At 40.2% G+C, this 27,095-nt stretch overlaps 1 protein-coding gene across 1 annotated transcript in view; it reads left to right on the forward strand.

Annotated features, from left to right (window-relative positions):
- Nucleotides 1–13,869, forward strand: part of SEL1L (SEL1L adaptor subunit of SYVN1 ubiquitin ligase) — an 82,855-nt gene extending 68,986 nt beyond the window's left edge. The window contains exons 20-21 of the mRNA XM_058292790.2: nucleotides 6,537–6,665; nucleotides 9,671–13,869. Of these exons, the coding sequence (XP_058148773.1) occupies nucleotides 6,537–6,665; nucleotides 9,671–9,880 (339 nt within the window). The 3' untranslated portion in view covers nucleotides 9,881–13,869. The remainder of the gene's footprint in view (nucleotides 1–6,536; nucleotides 6,666–9,670) is intronic.
- The last annotated feature ends 13,226 nt before the right edge of the window (nucleotides 13,870–27,095 follow it).

Consider the following 27,095-nt stretch of genomic DNA (forward strand, 5'->3'; position numbering starts at 1 on the left):
TTGTATGATTTCAATATTTTTTAAAAATTTACCGAGACCTGGTTTGTGACCTAACAAATGGTCTGTTCTGGAGAATAACCCATGTGCACTGGAGAAGAATGCGTACTCTGCTGCTGTTGGATGAAGTGTTTATATATACACACACATATACACCCACCTGTTTATTATAGCTAGTTGGCTTAGAGTATTGTTCAAGTCTTGCATTTCCTTGTTGATCTTCTGTCTAGATCTTCTATATACTTTTACATTTTTTTTTATTTTTAAAGAAGTTTTAGATTACATAAATGTTACATAAAAAATAATATGAGGGATTCCCATATGCCCCACCCCCTCCCTCTCCCACACTTTCCCATGTCAGCAACATCCCTCATCAGTGTGGTACATTTGTTACAATTGATGAACACTTATTGAAACAGTGCCACTAGCTGTAGACTGTAGTTTACATTATACTTTATACTCTGTCCTGCACAGTTTTGTAAGTTATGACAAAATATATAATGGTCTGTATCTGTCATTGCAACATCATGCAGGACAATTCCAATGTCCTGAAAATGCCCCCCTATTAAACATGTTCTTCTCTTTTCCCTCCCCTCAGAAACTCCAGTGGCCACTGCCTGCACACTAATGGTAAAAGTTCTTCCATTGCTAGAATAACAATAAGTCTATAGTGGAAAAATAATAAGACTACTTTAGTTCATTGTTAATTCCCTAGTCTTGAGGACCTTGGGATAGTGATGCACACTCTGCTTCTAACTCAGAGGGAGCTTGATCCCATGGGGCAGATGGATGAAAATATCTTCCTTGCAGTTGCAAACACACTCTGTTCCTTGGAATGGACGTTATCTATCATCATCTCCTTGTTAGTTGTCCTGGATGAATCCAGTGAACTGATAGAATAGGTATTACAACTCTGCTGAAATTCAGGGCTCGGCGGCAGACTTGGCCCAGTGGTTAGGGCGTCCGTCTACCACATGGGAGGTCCATGGTTCAAACCCCGGGCCTCCTTGACCTGTGTGCAGCTGGCCCGTGCGCATTGCTGATGCACGCAAGGAGAGCCGCACCATGCAGGTGTGTCCCCCGCGTAGGGGAGCCCCACGTGCAAGGAGTGTGCCCCATAAGGAGAGCTGCCCAGCGCGAAAGAAAGTGCAGCCTGCCCAGGAATGGCGCCGCACACACGGAGACCTGACACAAGATTACTCAACAAAAAGAAACATAGATTCCCTTGCCGCTGACAACAACAGAAGTGGACAAAGAAGACACAGCAAATAGACACAGAAAACAGACAACCAGGATGGGGGTGGGGGGAAGGGAAATAAATAAATCTTTAAAAAAAAAATTTAGGGCTCAACTGGCACATGGACACAAGGATTTAAGTCTCTGGGATATACATTTATCAAGTATAGTGCTAGTTATAGGTTCAAGTAAAATGGACAGAAGAGCAAGGTGTAAAGAACCTATAAATGAGTCTAACTGTGTAACACTGGGGAGCATAAATTCCAAAGTAAGGCCCTCTGACAGGGTGAAGAATCCTGAGCAGTCTGCCCTGCATTATAGTTTCAGGATGTCTCTTGAGTTCTCAGGAGCCCCACTATTTGAGGCACTATTTGCTCTGGCAGTCAGTGAGATCCTGCTGAGATGTGTGCATAAGCATAACCTCTGGAATGGCCTCCTGATTCACTTTAAATTTTTTTTTTTAATGTTACATTCAAAAAATGTAAGAGGTTCCTATAACTTTGAAATCTTTTAGCCATTAAAACTCATTTATGTTTACCATCTCCCCCTTTTGGTCAAGGTCTTTTTCCAGATACATTGCTAGTTGGCACTTGGTAATAATTCCTTGGTGCCATGGAGGCTCATCCCTGGGAGTCATGTCCCACACAAGGGAGAAGATAACTCATTTATATGCTGAGTTTGGCTTAGACAGAGGCCACATTTGAGCAACAAAGAGGCTTTCAGGAGGTAACTCTTACTTAGGCAATATACAATACTAAGCTAAGTTTCAATTTCACAAGAAAAGGTTCATAAGTACAGTCATCAATATCAAGTGCCCATTGTGATGATCCATCGTCCTTCACTAGGCACTACCCCTGTACTCAGGGACTTGTTGCTGTCCCATTAGAGAATGTGGCAGAGCTCCCCAGGATGGGAATTTTATATTCTTTCCATTATTGTGCGGATCTCTACCCACCACAATGCCCCATGAATACTTGAATACATTTGTACTGCATTTTTCTTGACTCTGCACTTGCCCAGCATCCCTTTTAACTGTTTTCTGTAGGTTTGAGGAAGGTACTGTGCTTAAGACTCCTCTTCTGCATTTGCCAGTGGGGGGTTAGAACAATAACTGCCCTCATACCAGCCCCCAGTGATCAGCAATAGCTGATCAAAAGCAGTGATTAGCCATCAGACTACACAACCCCAGATTTTGAAGAACTGGGTCTTTATATCCCACCCTGGCACTAGCCAGCTATACCAGGTGCCAGGACTATAGACTCCACTGCTGCCTTCCACAAAACTGAGGGAAGCTGGCAATGGCTGCTGCAGAGAGAGTAAAAGCTACACAATTTACCATCCTCTTCCTCCAGCTCTTCCCTGGATGCAGCACAGTGTCCCACTAGACTCTGGCATTTCAGAATACTTGATTCATGTAGTTCTTGCCAAATCAGTAGGTTTTTTGGGTTTTTTTTCCTGTGTTTTTTTGTTTTTATTTTTGGTGAAGGGACTGATTCTTGGAGCTTCCTACCTCACTATCTTTCTACAATCCTCTTTAATTTTGAAAATTGTGTCTTTTCCTTTTCTTACTGAATTTATATATCCAGTCAACTATTCCCACAGAATTTCATGCTATCAATGATGTTTTAACACTTAGGTCTTTTATTGATTGTTCTTTCCTGCCTATATGAAACAAAAGTGTGTAATTCAAATTTTGGATTTTATTTTCTGTGATCATAAGACTCTAAGTGTTAAGGAAAATTTTTGAGGATTTTCAGTCACAGCTGGTCATGTAGTAATATACTGTTGATCAAATAATGATATGAATATTAATAAAATCTTATTTTTGTGTTATTGAAAATGCATTTTTAATGAGATAATGGAAAACTTTTTAAAAATGAGTTTTTGTCATCAAGCGGATTTAGCATTAATTCTTTTAGTCATTTTTATAGGTGTATGACTGGAACCTTGTTCACATAAATATTTGGGAAGGAGTTTTATTATAGCCAGATCACTTAATTTTTTTAAACTGCTTTGGAGTTATATGCCAAAAACTCAGGATGATCTATCCTTAAAAATCATTTAATTCTATTTTAATTATCATGCTCTGTCAGCTGACCCCTTAATTAGGTCCCCCTTCAGTTTTGTTGAAAACAGAATTGGAAACTGAAGATTTGAAAAGGGATGTGTTCCTTGATCATTGGAGTTGTTCATTTTCTCAGTTTCTGAGAAGAATATCAACAAGAATTATCAATTGATTATTAATTCTACCTCTTGCTTTGTAACTTAAGAGGCATTAATTAAGCTCATGTGCTCAAAGGTTACAGGGACTGTTCTTAATTTCAATATGCATTTTCTAGTGTAGTATTTTTTAGCAAGTATTTTTTTGTTTTGTCACTTTTAAATAGTAATTTTGTTTTAATTTCAAAATGTAAATTTTTATATTTTAAGTTTACCCTAATATTTGAAATATTAATTATTAATATTAAATAACTATAATTTTATCCAAAGCTTAGAATTTCAGGCTCAGTGCATTCAGTCTATGAAAGATCTCTGTCATGTAACATATTTATCAAAGCTGCTGTTGATTGTAGCTTTGGCCAGATCAGACTTCATTTCTGTCAGAAAGTCTGACTTCATTTTTTAATTTAAATGAAGTTTAATATGTGTTTGAGGACTAATACAAGGATCACATGGAAGTTATGGTATTTATGGGACAGTTCTAGTAATAATATATAAAAGCAATCAAGATTAAAATAACTATATAATCTGTGTTTTGAATAGGTTATAAGGTAAGAAAATTATGTTCTTTTCTCATCTCTCAATTCAGTTTTTTTTTTCACTTTAATCAGAATTTAATCAGAATTAAAAGTTCATTCATTTAAAATTGTAACTTTGTATTGTGAAAAACTAATGCAGGAAAAAAGATTTAAGAAACAGATTTCAATTACTTGGCATCTTTTCCCAAGACGCAGTACATATTATTTCTGGTAGTGTTTTGAACAATGTTTCAATGTTTTCTCTTTATGTAGTACTTTGCTTATAGAATAAGTCATTTATAATTTATCCTTTTGACATACTGAGCAAAGTTACTTGAATCACTTAACAAGAACTGATCAAATTTAATGCAGTGCCTTCATTCTGTAGTTGATATAGAAAACAAGATTTGAAAAATGTCTTAATTCTCCTGACAGCACAGGTGGCTATCTCCTGATTGATACCCACCCCTTTTCCCAGCCTACCTTTACAGTGGGCAGTAATATCTAGAATTCCTTTCAGCTACATCAATTCTAAGACTGCGAAACACAAAAAGGGGTTTTAGATGACTATACAATGTTGGACCAAAAGGGGCTATTTAAGGAGTCAGAAGAGCATATTGTATAACCTCAAATATCTATATGGGGAAAAAGGATCCAAATGGACAAAGATAGGCAAGGAGTCGAGAATGGAAACTTAATTTTGAAAAGTAAACATATATACCTGCTTCCTTTGTAAGTGGGCGTTAAAGGACAGGTACAAGGGAAAGAATTAAATAGCCCCTAAGTGACTCCTTATAGTTATCTAAATGGTTGGATCATTTTGCACAGGCCTCAGTGACAACATTTATGTGAATTATGTAATTATCATGCAGTACTTTTTGAGTCAGAAAAGACTTCCTCTTCCTCAAAATAAAAACATCAGTATACTTCCTAATTTCTTGTGTACTTTAATTTTCTTAAAATGCAAAATTTCTCACATCAGGAATCTTATTTATACCAGTGATTCTCTTGTCTCTTGAGTATTATGTTTATACTAGTGGTTCTCTTGTCTCTTGAGTATTATGTCAATTTAGTTTTAGATAAAAATATATAGCTAAAATTTTAAATTCTTGTGACCAGACATCATGATAAAAGGCATAGAACTCTTTTGAAAACAGTGTGGGGGAACTCTGGAGTTCAGCTTTTGAGAATAATTAATCACATACAAATATAAGAATAATTCCATTAAATTTTGTAAAACATCATAATCACCTTTTCCTACTTTTTTCCTATTTTTTAAATAAAAGTGACATATATATTGCTATAAACTAATCAAACCTGCATCTAGCATAGCTGGAAAATATTAAACTTAATAAGATGAGGATTGGCTATAATTGGAATAAATAATTTAGGATATATTTGATAGGTTTTCATTACCCTATTAAGTCATCCACAAATAGTCCATGTTACCATGTTTGATCTATGATCTTAAAAATTGTAGCAGTCCAAAAATGAATAATTCAGTTATATTTTTTTAGACATCAGAAACATTAGTCATACTGTTAACTTTATTGTTTGAAGGTACTTTTTAACTTTTGATACTTCTAGGGAGCAGGTATAAGGGATAGCTGAAAGTAACTTCTTACATTTACATGCATGAAAATAGTTGTTTTAGTGTCTATCCTTTCTCATGTTCTCATGGAATTCTTTCTTAAGACTTTAACATTCTTTGTCAGTAGGGCATGAAAGAAGTGAGGTTGTTAAACAATAATTGTCACAGCTCCCACCATTCCATTCTATCATCCTCTGCCCCATTCTACCATATATCTGAATTTAGAACATTCCAGCCTCAGCCAAAATTAATAATGACATGTTTCACCCTTTACAGAAATATGTCTAAGGGAAACACAGGATGCCGTATGGTTTTATAATTAATCATTAAAAGAGCCTTCTCCAAAACCAATATTTCAAATTATCCTTTTATTGACCCCTGAGGTTTTTATACCCCAGAGCACTGCATCTGGGTGGTGAGGAATGTGTCTTCCTTTTTTAAAGTGGAGAGAGATTGCTGGGCACACAGACATGTTCTCATATCCCTCTTAGATCTTCCCATGTGGAAGTTTGAGGATATGAAAAACAGAGACACCGTCCATACTAGTACACCTTGGACAGTCCTGAGTCCCATTTGAAGATCATTGCTCTAAACTGAAACCAGGAGTTTGTTTAAACTAACTGAATTTTTAGGTAGGAAAAAAAATAGCTTGAGACATAGCTTGCCCTAGCAATCTCCAGGTTAACAGTGTTATGTGGAGTTATATGGCTGTATCCAGCACATCTGCACAGCAAATATGATATTGAATAGGAAAAAATTGAGCTAAATTTTCTAATCTTTAATTAAATTTTTTGTAACTAAGCAAAATCAGATAAAGAATTTTCACCCAAGTAAAACTTGGGGTTTTTCTTTAGATAAGGGAAATGCATTTTAAAATGAAAACTTGAAAGAATAAGCTTTCCTAATACAGGAAGTACTATATACTTTTACACATTTTGACCAAAAAAAATTAATTTTGGTTTATTATATTTTAGGATATTCACCTAGCAAAACGTTTTTATGACATGGCAGCCGAAGCCAGCCCAGATGCGCAAGTACCAGTCTTCCTAGCACTCTGCAAATTGGGAGTTGTCTATTTCTTGCAGTACATACGGGAAACAAATGTAAGTGATCCATGCTTTTTGTGTGATTAAAGTACAAACGTAACCTTCTCAGTCATGAAGAATTGTGGGGTGGGAGAAGGTACCCTGCAGTGTCAGGTCACCCCTTCTTCCCGCTGGGTGAAGTAAGCAAGGACCTCATCAGGTGAGTGATGGATATAGACACAACATCCTCACACTTTTCAGGTAGTATTTGACAACAATTCCCAATGCTTAAAGCATTTTTCATTGATGAAGATATTTTCTGCTTTAAGGAAATTGTGAGACTAACTTATGGCAATTTAAAACAGTAGTTAACTAAATTCAATAAACATTAACTAATATAACTGCCTGTCAATTACTCAGATCAGTCCTTTGAAAAGGGGTGAAAAAAGAACAACAACAACCTGAGAAACTGTGGAGGCCTGTTGTACTTCAGATTCTTCTGAAAAGAAATTATACGTTTAAAATGCCACCTGAACTTTGTTCTTTAGAAATAGCTTGCATTATTTAAATAGACTAATGGTAGAGGCTAGTTAAGAGATGGGTTACCCATTCTCTTCATGCCTACCAACTTTAGTTAACAATACTTAGAGGAAGATGTTTTGTGGTTCTGCTACTTTTATATTTTAGTTAAAATATCTTTAGTTAAAATATCTTAATTTGCCTATCTGCTATGACAAATACCACAAACTGATTTTTGGCTTAACAACAGGAATTTATTGGCTCATGATTTTGAGGCCAGAAGAAGTTAAAAATCAAGATATCAGCAAGGCTTGCTTTCTCCCGGAGTCTGCAGTGCTCTGGTGCCTGCCAGTAATCCTTGAGGTTCCTTGGCTTGTATCTCTGCCTTGTGTTATATGGTGGGCTCCCTTCCTTTTGTCTGCACTTTCACTTCTCCACTAACTTCTGGCTTGCAGCTCCTCTCATGTTTTTCTGACTTTGATTTCTTCTCTTTATAAGTCTTCCAGTAGTATGGATTAATGACCACCACCACCACCGCAACCCCCCAGTTCAGCTGGCCAAACCTTAACTAAAAGTGACATCTACAAACGGTCCTATTTATACATGCACTCACACCCACAGGAATGAACCTGGATTAAGATTAAGATCATGCCTTTGCTGGGATACATAATTCAATCTCCCACATGCTTGTCCCTAATAATTAACTGGTACAGGATTTAACGCTGAAAACCCTAATATGTATGTAGAAGCAAGGGCTATTTAACTTTATTTCATTTAGGACCAGAAAAGGATGATGCTTCAAACCTTTGTTAGTATCTTTTGGAACAAGTTTATATACCATTTCAGCATTAGATTCAAGAAGGGACTTTCCTTCCTATGTGACACAGATGTAAAAGTGCAGTATGCTTCTCTAGCATTTATAAAGAGAAATCTGACTTCTTACTTTTGCCACCCCAGCCTGTGGCACTGAGGTCCTCCATATCTAGGGCTCCAGAGTGCTGGAGATGTCAGATTCTTGCCTCCCAATTGCTTATACATTTGTAGTATCAAGTTGTTATAATTACTTGATAGCAAGAGTCAGGGTAAGTCTTACCTTCTGCTAACTAAAACAACCTTTGTTCCTTTAATTAAAAATCAACAGTGTAGGGAAGCAGCTGTGGCTCAATCAGTTGGGCTCCCGTCTACCATATGGGAGACCCTGGCTTCCCGTCCCAGGGCCTCCTTGTGAAGGCAAGGTCCCATGCACACTGCAGAGAGCCACCGACCCACAAGCACTGTGGAGAGCCAACTCAGCAAGGTGACACAACAAAAAAAAGGGAGACAAGCAAAAACGCAGAAGAATGCACAGCGAATGGACAGAGAGCAGACAGCAAGCAAGCCACAAGGCGGGGTGGGGGGAATAAATAAAATAAATACAGACACAGAAGAACACACAGCAGATGGACACAGAAAGCAGACAGCAAGCAAAAAAGCCGCAAGGGGGCTGCTATTTCTATGTAGTAGCCTGCTATTTCTCTAAGAGGACTATTCCAGACCCTGTCCCCTACAGCTTTTATCACTAATAATTAAACTATTACAGTCCAAAGATTTGCTCATACAATACACCATTATATCTGTATGTTGTATTATATCTTTGTTGTTTTTTTGTAAGTATGAAACACAATAAAATGCCCCATAATTATACTACTCAAATATTACAATTGAGAATTTAAAAAGAAGAAAGGGCCACTAAGTATTGATGGTCAAAAAGTCAGAGTAGAGAAAAGCACAAAATGAAAAGTGCAAGTCTCCTCCTCCCCCACCCCACATCTCCCATCTCAGGTCCCTCCCCGGGGAGTGTAGTTAATAGTTCCAAATTTTTCCAAAAACTTAGCACTTGTAACTACAGGTATGTTGTGGGTCTTTGTAATTTTATTTAAATACGAATTTCATAACCCTTGTTAACTTTCTGTGTGGTTAAGTAGCCATCAGAAAATTTTTTAAATTATAGACTAAGGATATAATTTTTAAGTTTAAATTCAGGTGTTTAGTTTTGCATTTTAATTAAATCTTAACTAAAAGTATATGAAAGTAGTATTCATTTGGCTAAATTTTAATTCCTGCCCTCTTCAGGTACATGAGAGAACTGGTGAAATATTCCTGCTTTCATTAGAACAGACCTTTTCAGCCTGTGTGCTGTCACTGCAAACAGGTATTAGGTGTGCCAAGATACTGCTCCTTTGGCCTTCCATTCTCTCCAGAGTTACTTCCAAACATTTCCTGTGAAAAATGGTTAGAAATTAGTGCATTAGATTACTGATGGAAAGGAACTCTGTTAGATGTTCTATGTAATAGTTATTATAAAATAATAGCTTAATTTATGAGACACATTTTTTTTGAGTGTCAAAGGCTTTTGAAATTTTTTTTCCCAAAACACCATTGCAGGGGATTCCATAATTAAGTGTTTTAATAAGTTTTATATTTATCTTTAATTTGTGATATAGCTTTTCCAATTCCTTCTCTGAAGTTTTAGTGATCATAATGATTTTTATTTTCTTTATTTTCTTTATTTTCTTTTCATTAAGATTCGAGATGTGTTCACCCATCTTGATATGGACCAGCTGTTAGGACCTGAGTGGGACCTTTACCTCATGACCATCATTGCGTTGCTCTTGGGAACAGTTATAGCTTACAGGCAGAGACAGCACCAAGACCTGCCTCTGCCCAGGCCTCCAGGGCCACGGCCAGCTCCACCCCAGCCAGAGGGGCCACCAGAGCAACAGCCTCCACAATAACAGCCACTGTGTCCACCTTGATCAGTGACAACCAAGGACATTGTTTGCTGAGAACACGTGCATTTGATTTAGGACTTTGGATCAGTGGCCACCTCCTGGAAGAGGCACGAGGAAGCATTTAATTCTTAAAGCTGCTTAGAATCTGATGCCTTTATTTTCAGGGATAAGTAACTCTTATCTAAACTGAGTTGAATGTTCGTTTCAGTGCCATATGGAATAACAACTCTCAGTGGCTTTCCTTTCTTTTTTTTTCCTGGAAACATATGCAAGACAGTCAAAGTAATGTCTGCTGTACCCAGCTGTCTTTCTTGGGTCCTTTGGTCATTCTCTCAATATGCATAAGTTTTTATCTCAACCATCTTTAAGGTCTTGTCAACAACACTAAATACTGATTGATGTGAAAAGGGAAACCCAGTTAGTTGCAAATTTAACATGTTTCAAAGTCTGAAAATAGAACTTGCCTTTTAAGTTAGAAAGAAGAAAGATATCATCAAAGTGTTTTGGAACTGTTGAGAAACTGTTTTATCAGACCACATACAAGTATACATATTCAGCATATTTGTTATTTTTAAAGGGCAGGTTGGGAGCTTTCTTATTATTGGAGATTTGTCACACTTTATACCATACTTCTCTCCTTCAGAGATTGAAAGACCTTGTTAAAGTTACTTAGGTGATTTTAATTCTCTTTGGAATGGCATATATATAAAACATTGTGAATTGACTCCTTGAGCAAACGTGAAGTTGACCCATCTACTCACTGTAGTTCGCTTGTTTTGAGAATACAGAGCTTTGGTCTGGAAGCTAGAGAATGGACTAAATGGGAGAAATTAGCAAACAATATTTAAGAACTCTGGATGGGATACCAAGATCATGGACACAGTTTCCCAAAAGTTGAAGCATTTGTTCCCAGGATTTATTTTACTTTGCATATCTTATTGCACAAAGAACAGATCACCCTCCTGAATTCTTTAATATAAAATAACATTGCCAGGATATTAAATATAAAATAACATTGCCCAGATATGGCCCATGGTGACTACCATTATAATACTAAAACTCAGACAAAGAATCAAAGACTGATTAAATTCAGTGGTTGAGAAAAGCCAGGGTCTATTCACACTACTCTTTACTGTTCAGGCAGGTATTTATTTCTGCCAGTTTCCTGTTAGAGTAGAAGAGATCTGCATGCCTAGCTATCATATTCACCCTCCTCTCACTGTTAACATTGCGAAATTCAAGGCTACTACACTTCAGATTTGTCTGGTTTTTAAATGGTATGGAAAAAAACAAAAAAAAATGGGAACTTCACATATCATAAACACAAAAAAGAAAACTTAAACCGAATTTGTATTTCTTTTTATTAGCAGATGGTGATATTCACCAGCCTGTTCTAATCTGAGACTGCATTAGCAGCTATCAGGCTTTCTATGCTTACTGACCTCAGTCTGTTTATATTAACCTGTATACCCTTTTCCTATAACCCATCATTTGCCAGAAAACTTGAAGAGTTTATTACCTGTAGAGTTGTAAGACTTTGGTTTTTGAAATTGGGATTGTATTTAGAAGTAGATTCAGTTAATCTATAATGGACATGAAGGCTTTAAATGTGAAATTACATAATTTTTTTGGTTTAGAGTATTATAAGGAACCTGGTAAGCAAATTGCTTCCATATTTGAAGAGATGGTCATGGACAGAACTATATGTATAAGAACATATATCTGTGAAAGGTAGGAAATTTTGTCCTCAAAAGTGTTGCTTTGGGCAGCTCTTGTAAATATGAAGACTTGTTTGATCTCTTGCTGATAGAGATGTGAGTGCAGTTATTAAAATATATTGGTGTCTTCCCCACTGCCTCCTCTCCCCACCCTTCAAAATAAGTATAATCCACACTTCATGTAGCAGGAACTGTTTTAATTTATTTAAAAGTTTAAAAACCTCTAAGATGACTATCAGTGACCATTTTTTTCCTTTGCCATCTACCTAATTTTTCCTCGAGCAACATTTTTTCTCTATCTTTATTTCCCTCCATTATTACTTCGAGACAAAAAAAACCATTAAAACGGTATGCACCATCTAAGGCTAGATGGGACAGTATAGTCTTGTTCTTCATGCAATAACAAAACTTCCTGTTAGTTTACCACTTGTCATATCCTTTTTCTTACTGTTATTAAAAATATTCATTTCTTGGTTTGCTTCTACCTCCTGTTTTACCCTGGGGTCATTTGTTACCAGAAGTTTGAATTGAATATATAAAATAAACTTAGTTCCTGTGACTTCACTTAAAGAATGTCTCAAAAAATACTTTGCTCCTTTTTTCTTTTTGTTCATGGGACATGGTACCTAAGAAAAAGGAACTGAGTTTGGCTTTTCTCCTAAAATAATGTTCAATACTTACCTAATCAAATGGCATCCATTTGAATAAAATGACAGTAACAAAAGCTAGTTAATGTCAGTGACATTAAACTAACTCAGGGATTCAGGAGTTTTAAAGTTAGAATTTATAGTTAACAGATAGAGTGCGACTTCATTTCTCCACAGTAGCCCATATTCTCCTGATCCCTTTATAGCCCGTCTTTCTGCCTTAGAAGGTGATGATGACAGCAGTACTCTTTAGTTTCTGTTCTCTTGTGCAGTTGTGCTGTTGGTTAGCCAACTGTTTCAGAATCTTGAGACTATGCATTTTGCTTCTATTTTATGTTACAAAGGTAGCGTGTTTTTTTTTTGTGCGTGAACATTTTGCTCTTTTTCTAGAGGAGATTTATCTTAGTTTCAGTTAATAGTCAATGGTACAGAAAAGGTAAATGATGAAAAGACTTCTTTTTCTTCAAAATTCATTATTTAGTATTTAGTCTATTAGTTTGTGAATCATTAAACTTTATATTCTTGAGAATTTGTTACTCTCCTGCCTATAAGGATAATTTGTGAGTTCTTCTAAGCTCTTTTATCTCTGTACATTGGGAAGTTTTAGAAACTTCATCAGTGATCTATTGATGATCTGATGCTTTATTTAATTAAGGAACTGCTGTTGCCTCCAGGAAATTTAAGTATTTTGTATAGGATTTTTTTGCTTTTTGTTTTTCCTTCCCTTCCTTGCTCCTCATGTTTGTTCTTCAAACCAGTGTTTTGGAATTGTGCATGCAGGCCTGTAAATGAAAACCACAACTCTTCTCGGGTGTATCATATATACTAATGTCTACATCTGCAGAAAACTTCCTTTACAGAGGTTTGGACTTACATTTCACATGCACATTTCAAAACAAGATACTTCAGGTAAACATCCCCTTTACCTAAGATGCCAATGTGGACTCTCTTTGCTCCAATGACAACTGGTATTTGTTGTAAAAGTTAGTTTAATATGTTACACAATATTATGACTAAACATGTGCAGGAAATAATCAGAACAAAAGAAAACATTTTCATGCAAACATTTTTCATCAGTCATTGGTCTCATGGAAATATAAAATTTCTGAATGCCATATAGTCTGAGGCATTAGCTGGTTTTCAAGTTTGTAGTATTCATTGGAAAGCTAAATTTCTCCTTTCATTTGGCATTTCAAAAAATTTAAAATGATCTCAAGTAAAAATGATATTGTAGAGTGACTATTCAAGTACAAATCCCATTTTTTGTGCATGAGATCTCTCCGGTATGTGCAGGGAGGCATCTCACATGCATTGCTTTTCCTGTTTGGATTAACAAACAGTCTGACACTATTCTCTGATTTTTAAAAATTCATATCATTGATATGATCAAGATCTAACCACTAAATACATAGAAGAGGAAGTTTTAAAAGACCATCCGCTGGCATTGTGAAGAAAACACCATGGAAGACATTTTTGTAAATTTAATTTTGTATTTAACAAAATGCATTATAAAGGCTGGTGAGTGTAATATAATTGTGTAAACACAAATCCTGTTAATAGAGAGATGTACAGATTCGTTTTGTACTGTATCTTGAAACTTGTGAAATAAAAATTCCACCTCTGGTTATCCTGTATGCTGTAATATGTCATGGCCAAACTTTCCAGTCAGACTTTTTTTTAACGTGAATACTTCAGTTTTTTAATGAACTTTTTGGAATGTCAGAAGCCTCTGGAAAAGCATTCATTAGGGACTATTTTAACCCATCTTTCACTTGCTTTTTACTTCTAAAATTCAAATTCCTCCAAGTTAAATATTGCCCTAGGAAAAATGTGCATTTGCTAAGAATGTTACCATTTCTTATCTCTGGAATCTGTGACCTGAATCAGCCTGCAATATATATTGAGCATAATTCACATTAGCCTGAATATATTAATAGTATAACTTATCTAAAGTTTAATTTACTTATGCATTGCCTTGTCCCAGAAAGTATTTGAGGCCTTAAGAATATGCATACAAAACAACACAATAAACTATATGTAAATATATATAAAATAGACTAAGGAGAAATAAAGAATATTAAAGCAGGAATGATCTTTGTACACAAAATGCATGTTAGAAATGGCTACAAATTTGACCCTAGCAGCCAACTTAAAGAGGGAATTGAGATAGAATGTTCCAGCTTAGAAGCATCAAGTCCTTGGGTAAAAAGTCTGGATGATGCAGATTGTGGCAAATGGGTAGTTGCTTCTCAGGTTTTACTTCTGGGAGCACAACCAGTCAAGATTCTGGCCTTGGCTATATATAAATGTTGCAGGAAGTCAGATGTCAGAGCTGTAACTTTAAGTAAGCAGTTTTACCATTCACCCAGAGCTGGGTGATGCCTACTGACCACTTACCCTCTTTCTGGCAAGTCATTAAATGAGTCCTCCAACTTGGTTGGATATGACTAATGAGAAACAGCCTTTCTGCTTTAACTCCCCTGAGGATACTAATTTTGATTGGGTATATTCACCTTGAAATTTGCTTATACATGAATATATATGCAAGTGAAAAATTAGAAGTATTTTCTCTAGTAGAGACTATGAAAACACAGGAAAAGTAAGATTTTTAATTTTCAGTTATTTTCTATGAATGGGCAAGTAAAAACTGAGCTTTGAAATCTGCCATTTCAAAAGGAGGTCCCAACTATGTCGTGGGCCTTAATTTTTCTCTTCTTGTCATTTCTGCTACCATTTAGACATCAGATTGAACAGCCTTATAAGTGAATCCCGAAAATTCTACCAACCTTATACCAAAATGTAGTGTGACATTTTGAGCAAAACCTGTATTTCCTAGAGGCTAAATTATTTTTGTCCGGGTTAATTTCTTTTAAACGTGTATTAAACTCACTTCCAGAAACCCCACAGAATTTCTTCTCATGTTAATTTGAGTAGAATGTGGTTAGCTGAATTCAGAGCATTCACATAAGTATTTTTTTTGTTGCTGTTGCTCAATCCAGTTTCTTCTCTACCTCAGAATAGAACTCTGTTCAAGGTAATTAGCTCTCAAGATTGAAAAAATGTTCTCAAGACTCATTAGATATGAGATTGAAGCATCCTAAATAAAGAAATGACCATTGAGTTTGACATAATTCAAGATTTAAATGTGAACAACAGAAACCTCCATTGCTTGGAAACATTTATTTAAAGATGTGAAAGCACAGCTGTGGGTTTCAGAGTTTGTCCATCTGGGTTTCCCCACTCTTCCTTCGTGGCCTTGCCCATAAGTTATTCTTAGGAAAATGTGATTAACTTTGAACTTTTTTCTAAATGAAATCTTTTAAGATGCATAGAGACTAATCCTGGTTGGGGAAAAAGGGGGTTGCCATCAGCTGGTCTTGTTTCCCTTATGTACTTGTAAAGAATTTAGTTGAACTCTATCAATCTTCACATGTAAGTTATTTTACGTACTCTCTGGAGAATATTCTTTGGCTGGTGACTTCTTACACAATGCACAGGAATTTGCATTCAGGACAGAGAGGTGAGTATGGCACAGTATTTTCCCTACAGTCCTTTTTTGACTTTAGATGAAATAAGTAATGTAAGTAGAACTGTTCTTACTGGAGCTGTGAGCAGCCCCATATATTGTTTCAAGGGCAAGCAGTAAGATAATTGAAGATGCCCTAAGTTTGTTTAATTGATACTTGTTTGTCATCACTCATTTTGAGTCTTAAAAGTAATAAAGCCTCCAACTGACTGATGCTGATGCTCTCCGTATTTCTTGGCTTAGCTAAATCAAAGAAGAGTCTATTAGGTCTATCAGACACTGCAAGGTAAACCAAGAATCCGGACATTTATGTCTTAGAACAGTGAAACAGAAGAAAGTCCTATGAAGTGGGGGAACTCCAACTTAATTGCAGGAAATTTAACTGCATCCGTCCATTAGACCTATTACCACTAATGAAACGGGTTTTATAATTGCAAGTGAGTCAATTTTAGTGCACAATGTGACAGAAACTAAGTGCTTTACTCACGTTATTGAAATTAATCTTAAATATTCCATGATTTGAGTATGAGTAGGGTCATCCCCATTTAGCAGAGAAGGGAACAGGCTTAGAGCTCAAGAAAACTTGTTGAAGGTCACAGCTAGAATAAGTAAGTCTTATAGAATTCAAATGAAAGACTGTCTTGAGTAGAAAACCCAACTTCTTAACTATGCTATGCTATATCTTTAATGCAACATGGTAAGGTTTATTATAATGGAGATGCGAACACAGCTAAAGGGAAGAGGGAGGGGTAATAAGGCAAACAACATTCTCACATTTACATGCAAACTTTGTTCTGGTCCATGTTAACGTGCTGTTCTCTCTTTAGCATGTACTGCTTTATGTGTTTACGGTTATCTGCTGCTGCTTTAGAATTTTAGAGGCATGAAAGCAACATTTAGGGCATGCAGGGTCACTGGTCTCTGCTCCACCAAGTCTGGGGCCTCCACTGGGGTGCCTTAAGTGGCATGAGAAGCCATGCAGCTGGGCCCCTTTTCCTTCATTTGGCATCTGCCAGGCCAGGGCCGGAATATCCAAGACGACTCCTTTACCCACAGGTCTGCGCCTGGGCTGGGCTGGCTGCAACAGCTAATACTGGCCAACAGTGCCCTCTCCACATGCTGGGATCTCAGGGTGGACAAAATCCCCTCAGGGTGAGCTGTCCAAGAGCATTCTAAGAACCCAGGTGGAGCTGCAAGGCGTCTTGGGATCCAGTCTCCTAAGTCTAACAACATTATTTCCACTGCATCATAGTGGACAATAAGATACTTAAAGCCAGCCCCTCCCCCCAAAATAATAATAAAGAAAAAGTTAAAAAGTAGTTATTGATATAGTTGGATTAATATCTACAAAAGAAAATCCAGCCCAGATCCAAAGGGGGTGGGGTAGACCCCACCTCTCGGACAGGGAGGGCAGGACTCCGTGGTGGCCATCTCGGAGACAGGCTACCACAAGCACAGATCCGTTTTCCTCTGCATCATCAGTTGCCTTTGAAGTTAGAAAATAATCAATTGTTAGTGATAGAAATCTTCAGTGAAGATGAGTGAAGCTGACTTGCTTCCAGCTAACTCCTCTGAATTTAACATGGGTTACTAATTGTGATCCCACAAGAGGGACACTGAATCAGGAGTCCATCCTCAAGGACTTCAAAAACAATGACCTGCAGGAGCTTTTCAAGACCAAAACTATTTCCCTGACTCCAATTTTTAAAACCTTCTAATTAAACTCCAACAGCCACCAACACTGTTTAAAAGTTTAGAATAGACCTTCATGTCCTTTTTCCTGAAATAGCTGAACTCATGTAAAAGAGTAATAGAGCTAACCAGGGAGTGCATGTGCTAATCACACCTGACAGTGTGCAGTTCCTCAAACCTGCTGAGCTCATGCGCTTCCTTCCCTACATCTGCCCTTTGACCAGGCTCCCTCTTCCTCCTCCAGGCCTCTGCTCAGCCTTGCCTACCCCACATTAAATTAGCTCCACTTGTTAAAACCATTCTGTGTTTTTCCTTTGCGGCACTTCTTATTGACTTTTCAAAATATTTTTTACTTTTGGTTTCCCTTCTGGTAGGGTCCTGGAAGGCAGGCACTGTGTCTTTCTTACACTCCAGCATGTGGCCAGAGCAAGGCACCATGTCTGACACACAAAACGTGTTCAATTAATGTTTGAATTAGTGGATGGACTTTCCAGCAAATAACATAAACACTTTAACATAACAAAAGGTGGATAAGAAGACCCAGACCAGCTCTAGAAAAAACCTACCTAAGTGCAAATGTACTTGAAGGACTTATGAGGTACTCTGTGGCCGACCCACTCCATATGAGGTTTCTATGGAGAATGAACGCCCTGCCCTATTCTCCCTATTTCCTCGCAGGGAGGAGCAATACCTCCTGGGAAAACAGCCCTAGAGGAGGGAGAGGAAAGCGAGTGCATCCGGCATTTGCTGCCTTCATTACTTATGAGGGTGTTGCTCCCGCCCCTCAGCCATGGAGGAGCTCCAGAATAGGGACAGGAGTTTTCCACATTGAAGGGAGCCAACTGAAGTGACAAAGCACTTTACAAACTGAAAAGCAGGAAACATTTTGTGCTTAAGCCACTCTTGAAAAGAAACCAAGACAACCTCTGCCCTCTTAAGCCTCATTGTAACAATTCCTATCAATACTTCCTGAATGCTCATGATGTACAAGACTTCATGCTGGGAAGAGGGATGGGAGGAGATAAGAAGGACGATGAAGTTAGGAGTTAACCGGACTGGAAGTGCTGTTATATCCGTGTTTGGTGTGTGTTTCAGTTTGCTGAAAGCTGCTGGGAGCAATATGGGCTGCTTTTTACAAAGGGAATTTATTAGGTAAAAAGCTTACATTTCTGAGGCTGTGAAAGTATCCAAATCAAGACATCATCAGGAGATCCTTTTCTCCCCAAGGACCAGCTGCTGGTGGTCCTGGATTCCTCTCCAGTGGCAGGACATAATTGCAGCCATCTGCCAGTCTCAGTCTCTACCTTCTCCTCTGGGCCACTTACTTTCAGCTTGGGCTGCTCCATCTGTGACTTCTCTCTACAAGTTTCATTGATTTCAGCTTCTGGAGGCTTCTCTCTGTCTCTGCATTTTTTTTTTCTGTGTCTGTGACTTTCTGCTCCTCCATCTAAAAAGGTCTCCAATAAGAGGATTAAGACCCACCCTGGGCCACATAATCTAATCAAAGGCCCTTAACTGAAGTGGTTTAATCAAAGGGTCCCACTTACAATAGGTTTGCATGCATGGGGATGAATTAACACTGAGGAAATGATTTTCTGGTCCGCAAAAACTTCAAATTGCCACAGTGCGTATTAAGTTTTAAGGGAAGGGTTCCTCTTCAAACAGCTCTTCATCTCATTGGTTAATACTGTTATGAGAACAAAATGATCAAAAACTTTCAGGGAATATAGTTGGAGGATGGTTTTGCTTTTTTTTTTTCTTCAAAAGTCTTACCAAGAATGATACTCTGGCCAAAATACTATTAAAAATTTAAAAGTTTGCAATATCTTTTCATTACTGTAAACAGCTCACTCCTTTCTTAGGATTTCGCATCTGGGAGAGATACCAAGCTTTGGTCTTCTTTCCCCCTCCCCCAGCTGGCTTCCTTCCAGGCTTCTTTTGTTTATGTAAAGAGAAAGGCAAAGGAGACCTCAAATCCCAAAGCAAGCAGTCTCTTTTTACTCTACCCATCCTCAATTTTCTTGAGGACTAACAGAAAATTGTAGTGGCATATAGTATAGATGCTCCATGATCTTTTCTTGTTTAATTTCTGTCTTATGTTTCACATACCTAATTGTTTTAAATATGCAAATACCAACAAGTATGACTTATAGTTACCACAACTTCCACTAGAGAGCACCAGATGGCTGTTTCTGTGTCTTTTCTGGGGGCTAGTGATCATCTGACAGCAAATGCACCAGAGCTTCCCAGAGGAAAATCATTGTAACTGCTGGAAACCTTACGGAACTTTGAAGAATACAATCGCTCGCCAATTTAAGCTGTGAAAGGTACACAAAATTTTCTAATTTAGGTATCACTGAAGTGTGAACACCTCCACTGTAGGCAGGTCATCTGTCCCCTACCTCCCGAAATACTTGAGTCACCTCATACCATGCATTCTCAGTAGAGGTGATATGACCTCCAAGGACAAGAAAATTGATTCTTAGGGCAGGGGCACAAAAGTCAGATATTACCATGGTTTGTGACCCTTTGAAGAAAGGGCCACATTACATAAATAAGTAGCATATCCATGGTATTAAAACTTTAATTACGGTGAAAAAGTCTGAAAGCGACCCTTAGGGGGATGATTTTTAAAAGTTGAGAAATACTGCCCTACACTTACGCTGCATATACATCAGTACTACTTTTAATTTTTAAGATGACAGGAGGAAAAGCTATGGTGAATGGATAGAAGGGAGGGAGGGATGGAGGGACTGAGGAAAGGATGGAGGGAGGAAAGAATGAAGGGTAAAAAGGGAAGGAAAGGAAAGGAAGGGAGAGAGAGGGAGAAAGGAAAGAGAGAGGGACAGGACAGAAGGGAAAGGGAGGGGATTAGGAGGAAGGAAGGAAGGAAAGATAAGTGAGAAACAGCTGGGCCCTATGGTTGGTTGTTTTACTTTAGTGGTGTTTTTTTCTCAGATGAAGTCATTATAGACCTCCTCTTTCCTAGCCTCATAAGTACAACCAATATGTATGCTGGGCACACAATATAGAAATGAAGAATCAAGCTTATTGCCCCTAGAGAGATGACAGACCAGACCATACTTTTGACATGAAGGGTAAGAGCTATGATGGAATGATGCCCAGGATAGGGTGCAGAGGGGACCCTACCCTTCCTGGCTGCTGAAGGGGAAACTTCCTGAAAGAGGAGCCAGAGTACTGTTGGAGGCAGAGGACAAGTTTGAGTGAACCTGCAACGGCTTGCTTGGTCGGTAGAGGTGGGGTCTGGCTGCGGACGAGGGGTCGGTCCAGCTCTGGACGAGGGGTCGGTCCCGCTTGGGACGAGGGGACGAGGGGTCGGTCCGGCAGCAGACGAGGGGTCGGTCTCACAGGGGTTGCGCGGTTCGGCTGACGGGGTCACCCGGAGAAGCCGGCGACGAGGGGGTCACCCGGAGAAGCAGGCGACGAACTGGGGACAAGGGAGGCCAGGCCCTTGTCGAGGGCTTTCAGGACTGGAGGGCGCACGGCAGAAGAACTACCCCGGAGACAAGGTAAACACGCAAGTCCACTTTATTGAGGGAGAGGCAACAGTTTTATAGGGGCTGGGGAAGGCTGATTGGTTGAAGCCATGCCCTGTTCTGATTGGTTGCCAGAGAAAGGTCAGTGGGCGGTACTGGACGGGGGAGGGGTGGTGATTAGGGATTGGCTGTTGCTGTTGCTAGGGGAAGTGGCAGGGTTTAGGGATTGGTGGCTGCTGTTGCTGGGGTAGAGGGCAGACTTGAGTTTCCCGCCCACGCCTGGCTGTTGCTGCTGTCCAGGGGAGGGAAAAGGGCAGACTGGATTTTTCCGCCCTGCACCTGCGCAGGGAGAAAGAAGAAGAAGGGTGCCGCCCCACAGGCATCGTGTGGCACCATCCGGGAGGAGGGGCGGCCGCGGAAGCATGGCTGCCGAGAAGGGGAGACCCGAGGGCACTCTGCGCCCATGCCGAGCTCCCTTCAGGGGTGGCGGTGAGCCCGACCAGCCACCCTATTATGGGGGCAGCGGAATTAAGCCTACCACGGCTGTCCCCCCCCCCCCCCCCCCCGCCAGGCCAGCAAACCACACTTCAGCCCGAGGGGTGACCGCAGAACCAGGCAAAGGGGAGGCAGGGGTTGTAGGCAGAGCGAATATTTCCATCTCAAAATAGAAATTTCCTCTGTGCTCTGTCTCAGATCCCCTCCTTCTTCATTTCTCTGGTTTCCACCTGGGTTTAGATCTTCCAGTCACATCTAAGTAACAGTCTCCATGCCATCTCTGCTCCCATCCTCATCTGGTCTCTCCTGTATACCAGACTATTTTTCATAAAACAATTTACACCATGCATTTTCTCTGCTCAAGAGCCCTCCAAGGCTCATCATTACAAGATAAAATCCTCCTCAAGCTTCCTACTGAAAAGTTAACAATCCCATCCCTTCTTTTTCTTTCTCTATTCCTTTCCACTCAGCCAATCCTGTGTTTCTCCAGACATCACCATGCTGGAGGTAAAAATAATATCACATTGACAATTGCAAAAAAGGTTATTTCTTTGGTTCTAGTTCCAACCATACTGAGAACATTGGACTTCTCTCAAAATTCCTCTCAGTTAGTTTTTGGAGAATGCAAGCAGGCTCAGACATGGTCTTAGAATCTCCTGTGGACTAGAGTAATGTCTCCAGTATGTAATATTTCTTTTGCGTGATTGATCTAATACACTGTACCTTCCCCTTTCCCACAGTCTTCTGCAGTACCGCCAGTGGAGTGGAGAATGTACTTCTCAGCCCAATAGTGCCTGTGGTGGTCTGGAACTGTATGTACCTCAGAAAAGCATGTTCTTAACATGTGGGCTCATTGCAAGTAGCATATTTTAATGATGGTACTTCAGTTAAGGTATATAACAGTTTGAAGCTTTTTATAGACCCCAGAAAAGATCATGCTCTTGGAGCTAATCCATTCTTTTGATTGGATTGGATTCGGTTGGGGGTCTTTTATTGGATTGCTTCAATGAGATGTGACCCAGGATGGGTCTTGGTCCTCTTGCTGGAATCCTTCATAAACAAACGGCTGAAAGCAGAGACACACAGAGAAAAAAAGCAGCAGACAGAGAAACCCTGAGAGGCTGGAAGAGAAGAGGCCCAGAGGAGAGGTGAGAAATGAGCCATGTGCCTGATTGCCCACAACTGAGCTCTACAAAGAAGTAAGCCTGGACCAGCAGAGACCCAAACCAGCAGAACCACCATTGTGTCTTACCATGTGGCTGGAGTCCAGGATTGCCGGCCGCTGTTCTTCAGTGAGAGAGCCTTTTTGATGATGCCTTGATTTGGACATTTCCAGAACCTCAGAACTGTAAGCTTTTAACCTAATAAATTCCCATTGTAAAAGCCAACCCTGGAGCAGACGTGGCTCAACTGATATAACGTCTGCCTACGATATGGAAGGTCCAGGGTTCAAACCCAGATCTTCCTGGCCCGTGTGGTGGGCTGGCCCACGCACAGCACTGCTGCACACAAGAAGTGCCGTGCCATGCAGGGGTGTCCCCTACATAGGGGAGCCCCACGCACAAGGAGTGTGCCCCACATTGAGCTGCCCCACGCGGAAAAAGCACAGTCCACGCAGGAGTGGCACCACACACACAGAGAGCTGACGCAGCAAGATGATGCAACAAAAAGAAACACAGATTCCCGGTGCTGCCAAGAATGCAAGAGGACACAGAAGAACACACAGTGAATGGACACAGAGAGCAGACAACCGGGGGTAAGGAGTGGTGGGGTGGGAAGGGGAAATAAATAAATAAATAAATAAATAAATAAATCTTTTTTAAAAAAAGCCAACCCATTTCTGGTATATTGCTCCCAGCAGCTTTTAGCAAACTATGGCAAGGTATGACTCATCTCATTCAGGATGGGTCTTAATCCTCTAACTGGAATCCTTTATAAATGGGATGTATACAATAAGGGGGAGAGAAAAGCCACAGAAGCAAGAAGCTAAAAGCAATGAAACCTGGAAGAGAAGGGAGAGACCAGCAGGCACTGCCATGTGTCTTGCCATGTGGCAGAGGACCCAAGGATCACTGGCAGCCTGTCTTCAGGAAGAAAGCATCACCTTGATGATATCTTTATTTGGACATTTTTCTTGACCTCAAAAGTGTAAGCTAAGAAATTACCATTGTTATTTATTTTATGGTATCTGCTTTCAGTACCTAGGAAATTAAAAATGTCCATTCCATTAAGTTGACTCCAGGGGTAGCATCACCATGTACTCATTATACTGGAAAGAGAGAGTAATGAGGCAGCTCTTTCAGTTTTATTGTTGCCCCTCAGGCTCTTGTATGAAACCTAGATCAAGGGACATAGGGACACAATCTAAGATGCAGATTCCCAGGCTGAACTTAAATCTTTACCCTTCTCTCTCTATAGCCCATTGTCTTTACAATACATCTTTGTGCTGTCTACTAGCTTTTGGTGAATTCTTTCCAGGAATGAGTCCAAGATAAGACTGGATCCTCAGCAATCACAGCTTATGGAGCCAAGATGCCCCTGCACCTGCATTTTACCTGGCTTTAGGGGACCACTGAATATGTTCCCTGGCCTTTCCAACCCATGGTCATTTTTCCATCCTCTGGACAGATTGCATTGATCATCTGGTCCTCCATTTGACTTATTCATGATATCACTCATGTTGTTTTTCAAGGTTTGTTTTGTCTTGATTTTTAACACTGGGGTAGCCAAGGGCATAGGTTGGTTGTTATTACCCAGGTGAGCCATCCCTTCCACCTGGTTGTGGAATGCAATGACATGAGAAACAAAGATCTGCAAGCTTTGTATCCACGCCCAGAGGCCCACTCAGGCCTCCCCGTCTCCCATCTTCCTATCTTGCTCCCTCCACATACCTTAGCTTAGACTCAGAGAGAGGCAGGTATTCAATGTGGGAAACTGACAGAGTGCAAAGTATCTTCAGTTGCAGAAACCTAGGAGATGGGGGTGGGGGTTGGGTGTCTGCTATATAAGATTATCCCATTTTCCCAAAGTGGAGGCCCAAAGAGCTATCAGCGTTAGTTTAATTTGCATTTCTTTCATGAGTGAGGTTGATTATCTTTGAGGTATTGCAGTCATATGCGTTTCTTTTTCTCTGAACTGTTAATGGTATTGTTTGCTTACTTTTCCTATTAGATTGTTGATCCTTTTTAATTTTGATTAGCTTTTAAGTATTAGGGAAATAAATCCCTTGCTGTGAAATACGCTGTTTTCCCGGTCTGATGTTTGCTTTTTTAACTTCGGCAGTTGTAGGTCTTGTGATGTGTACTTTTCTTTGCTGTGTAGTGATTATGGATTGAATTGTGTTCCCCAATGAGATCTATTGAAGTCCTAATCCTCAGTTCCTCAGACTGGGACCTTATTTGGAAATAGGGTTTTTACAGATGAACTTGGGCACGTTAAAATGAGGTCATACTGGAGTCATGTGGGCACTTAATCCACAATGACTGGTGTCCTTGCAAGAAGAGGAGAGGACACACAGACAGACAGAGGGGAGAGGCAGACTGAGCCATGCCACAACCCAAGAACGCCAGGGATTGCCAGCCATGGCCGAAGGCCAGGAGAGGACATGGACCAGACTCTTCCCTACAGACTCAGGCAGTGCAGCTCTTCCAGCTGAGTGCAGTCCTCAGCTGTGCACCTCTAGTCTCCAGAACTGTGAGACAAGAAAGTTTTGTTGTTATAAGCCATCAGTTTGTGGTTCTTTGTTGTGGCAGCCCTGGCCAACTAAGCCAGGGGTCAAATTTATCAGTAAATATTTTCCTCTATGGCTTCTGGGACTTAAGGGACAGTTGGAAGATTATCTGTTTACATGTATGTTTCCATCAAACAAAAAAAGAATATCTAAGAAAATATGAAACCGATTAGGGCTGCATCAAAACCCATGGATACCCTGGGAAGGTTAATGATTGAGACACGAATATTCTGCAGCTGCGTGTTCAGATCCACTTAGAGAACACAGTGGAAGGGAAGGAAGGGGAAGGAGGTGACCGGGAGAAGCCTCTCGTCCGCTCCTGAGCGGGTCTGGGCTAGCTGGCCTTGGATTACCGTATCTCTGACGCTGGGGTGAGCGCGCCCCCTGGACGGGTGAGGGGTCGCCCCTTTCCTCCTCCTCCCTCCCCCGCCTGCAACAGCCTAGCGAGAGTCCTGCCTGTGAATTCACGGAGTGTTCTCCCCGAAAGGAACGCCTTTCCCTCATCTGGTTGTATTTCAAGGGCTGTCCTAGCGTTGCAGTGAGCATGTGCCCTCTCAAAGCGGAGGCAGGGGGCGCGGCTGGCGATCAGGTGGGAGGTGGAGATCGGGGCTGATGGGCCGTCAAAGGAGCGGCCAGGTGCGGTCAGGGAAGGGGCTTCCTGCTCCTTGTGGGAGTGGCAGAGAGGGTTCTGGAAAAGACACTGTGCGTGACCCCATAAATCTTCAGTGGATAAAATGCTAATTGTCTTGTGTAGCCATTGGCTCTTAACAGGAGAAGGACTGAAAATAATTACCCCACGCACACACCTTTCATTTTTTTCTCATAGAATGTCAAAGGCTAGAAACTCTAAAATCAAGAGGAAACTGTTAATACTTCAAAGGTTTCTGAAAAAGTCAAGAGGCCAGACTGTCCCTGGAAAGCTCTGTTCACGCCTTCGTTTCCTGTCCTGCTCCAGAATCGCCGAGGGCAGAATCTAAGGAGGCCCGCGGGGTGGGGGCTCCTGGAGAGGTGACCACCCCGGCAGGGGCGCCGGCAGCCTCCAGACTGCGGCCTTGCAGGGAGGTCTGCGGCGGGCGCTGGGCGCGCTCTCCCGCTCGGCCCCCGCGTCAGCGTGCGCGGCCGCCAGGGGGCGAGTCGGAGCCAGTCACCGCGATTCTGCATTCCACGAGAGTGGTAATGGGGCTAAAGCAGTGTTGCCCGTATTTCATTATCCGCAGGCTAAGGAACCGTGGGAGACATTTGCCCTCCCCGATCGCTTCCATCTGTGAAATTTTAATACCATTGATATTTATGTACTGTATATACATCTGTGTTTTATTTTTTAAAGAGTAACCTTTTTTTTTTTTTTTTTTTGCCGCTCCCAAGAACCAGTTTTGCCCCTGTTGAGGATGCTTAGTGCGAGGGGTATTGTACCATCGTTTGTAATAGGAAAGGACTGGCAATAAAGTAAATGCCCTTCAGTAAGGACTCGTTAAATAAACTATGCCACACCCAAGGACTATGGTCCTGTGTAGTCACAAATGAAGAATGAGGAGTCCATCTATGTACTATATTTTTATATTAAGTGAAAATGCAAGGAGCCATGTTTACGGAATGGTGCCATTTTTGTAAAAATAGGGAGGACGAATAGTTATATGTATTTGTATGTGCCTAAGTTATCACAGGAGTGATATATATGGAATGAATGACGTAAGTGTACTTAACAGAAGTAAACTGGGTGACAGCAGGACTGAAGTGGAACATAAATTTCTGAATGTATACCCTCAATCGTGATTGTGTTTCCTATTCAAACATTAAGTTAAAAGTAAAAGATTTGAGGTGAAAGTTAGCATTTATGCTTTTCGGTGTATTTTCTTAAAACATTACTGCTAGCAAAATTAGTAATGTTTTTCCTTTTCATTATGAATCTAAGG

Source organism: Dasypus novemcinctus, chromosome 3, assembly GCF_030445035.2.
Source record: "Dasypus novemcinctus isolate mDasNov1 chromosome 3, mDasNov1.1.hap2, whole genome shotgun sequence".
Classification (NCBI taxonomy): Eukaryota; Metazoa; Chordata; class Mammalia; order Cingulata; family Dasypodidae; genus Dasypus; species Dasypus novemcinctus.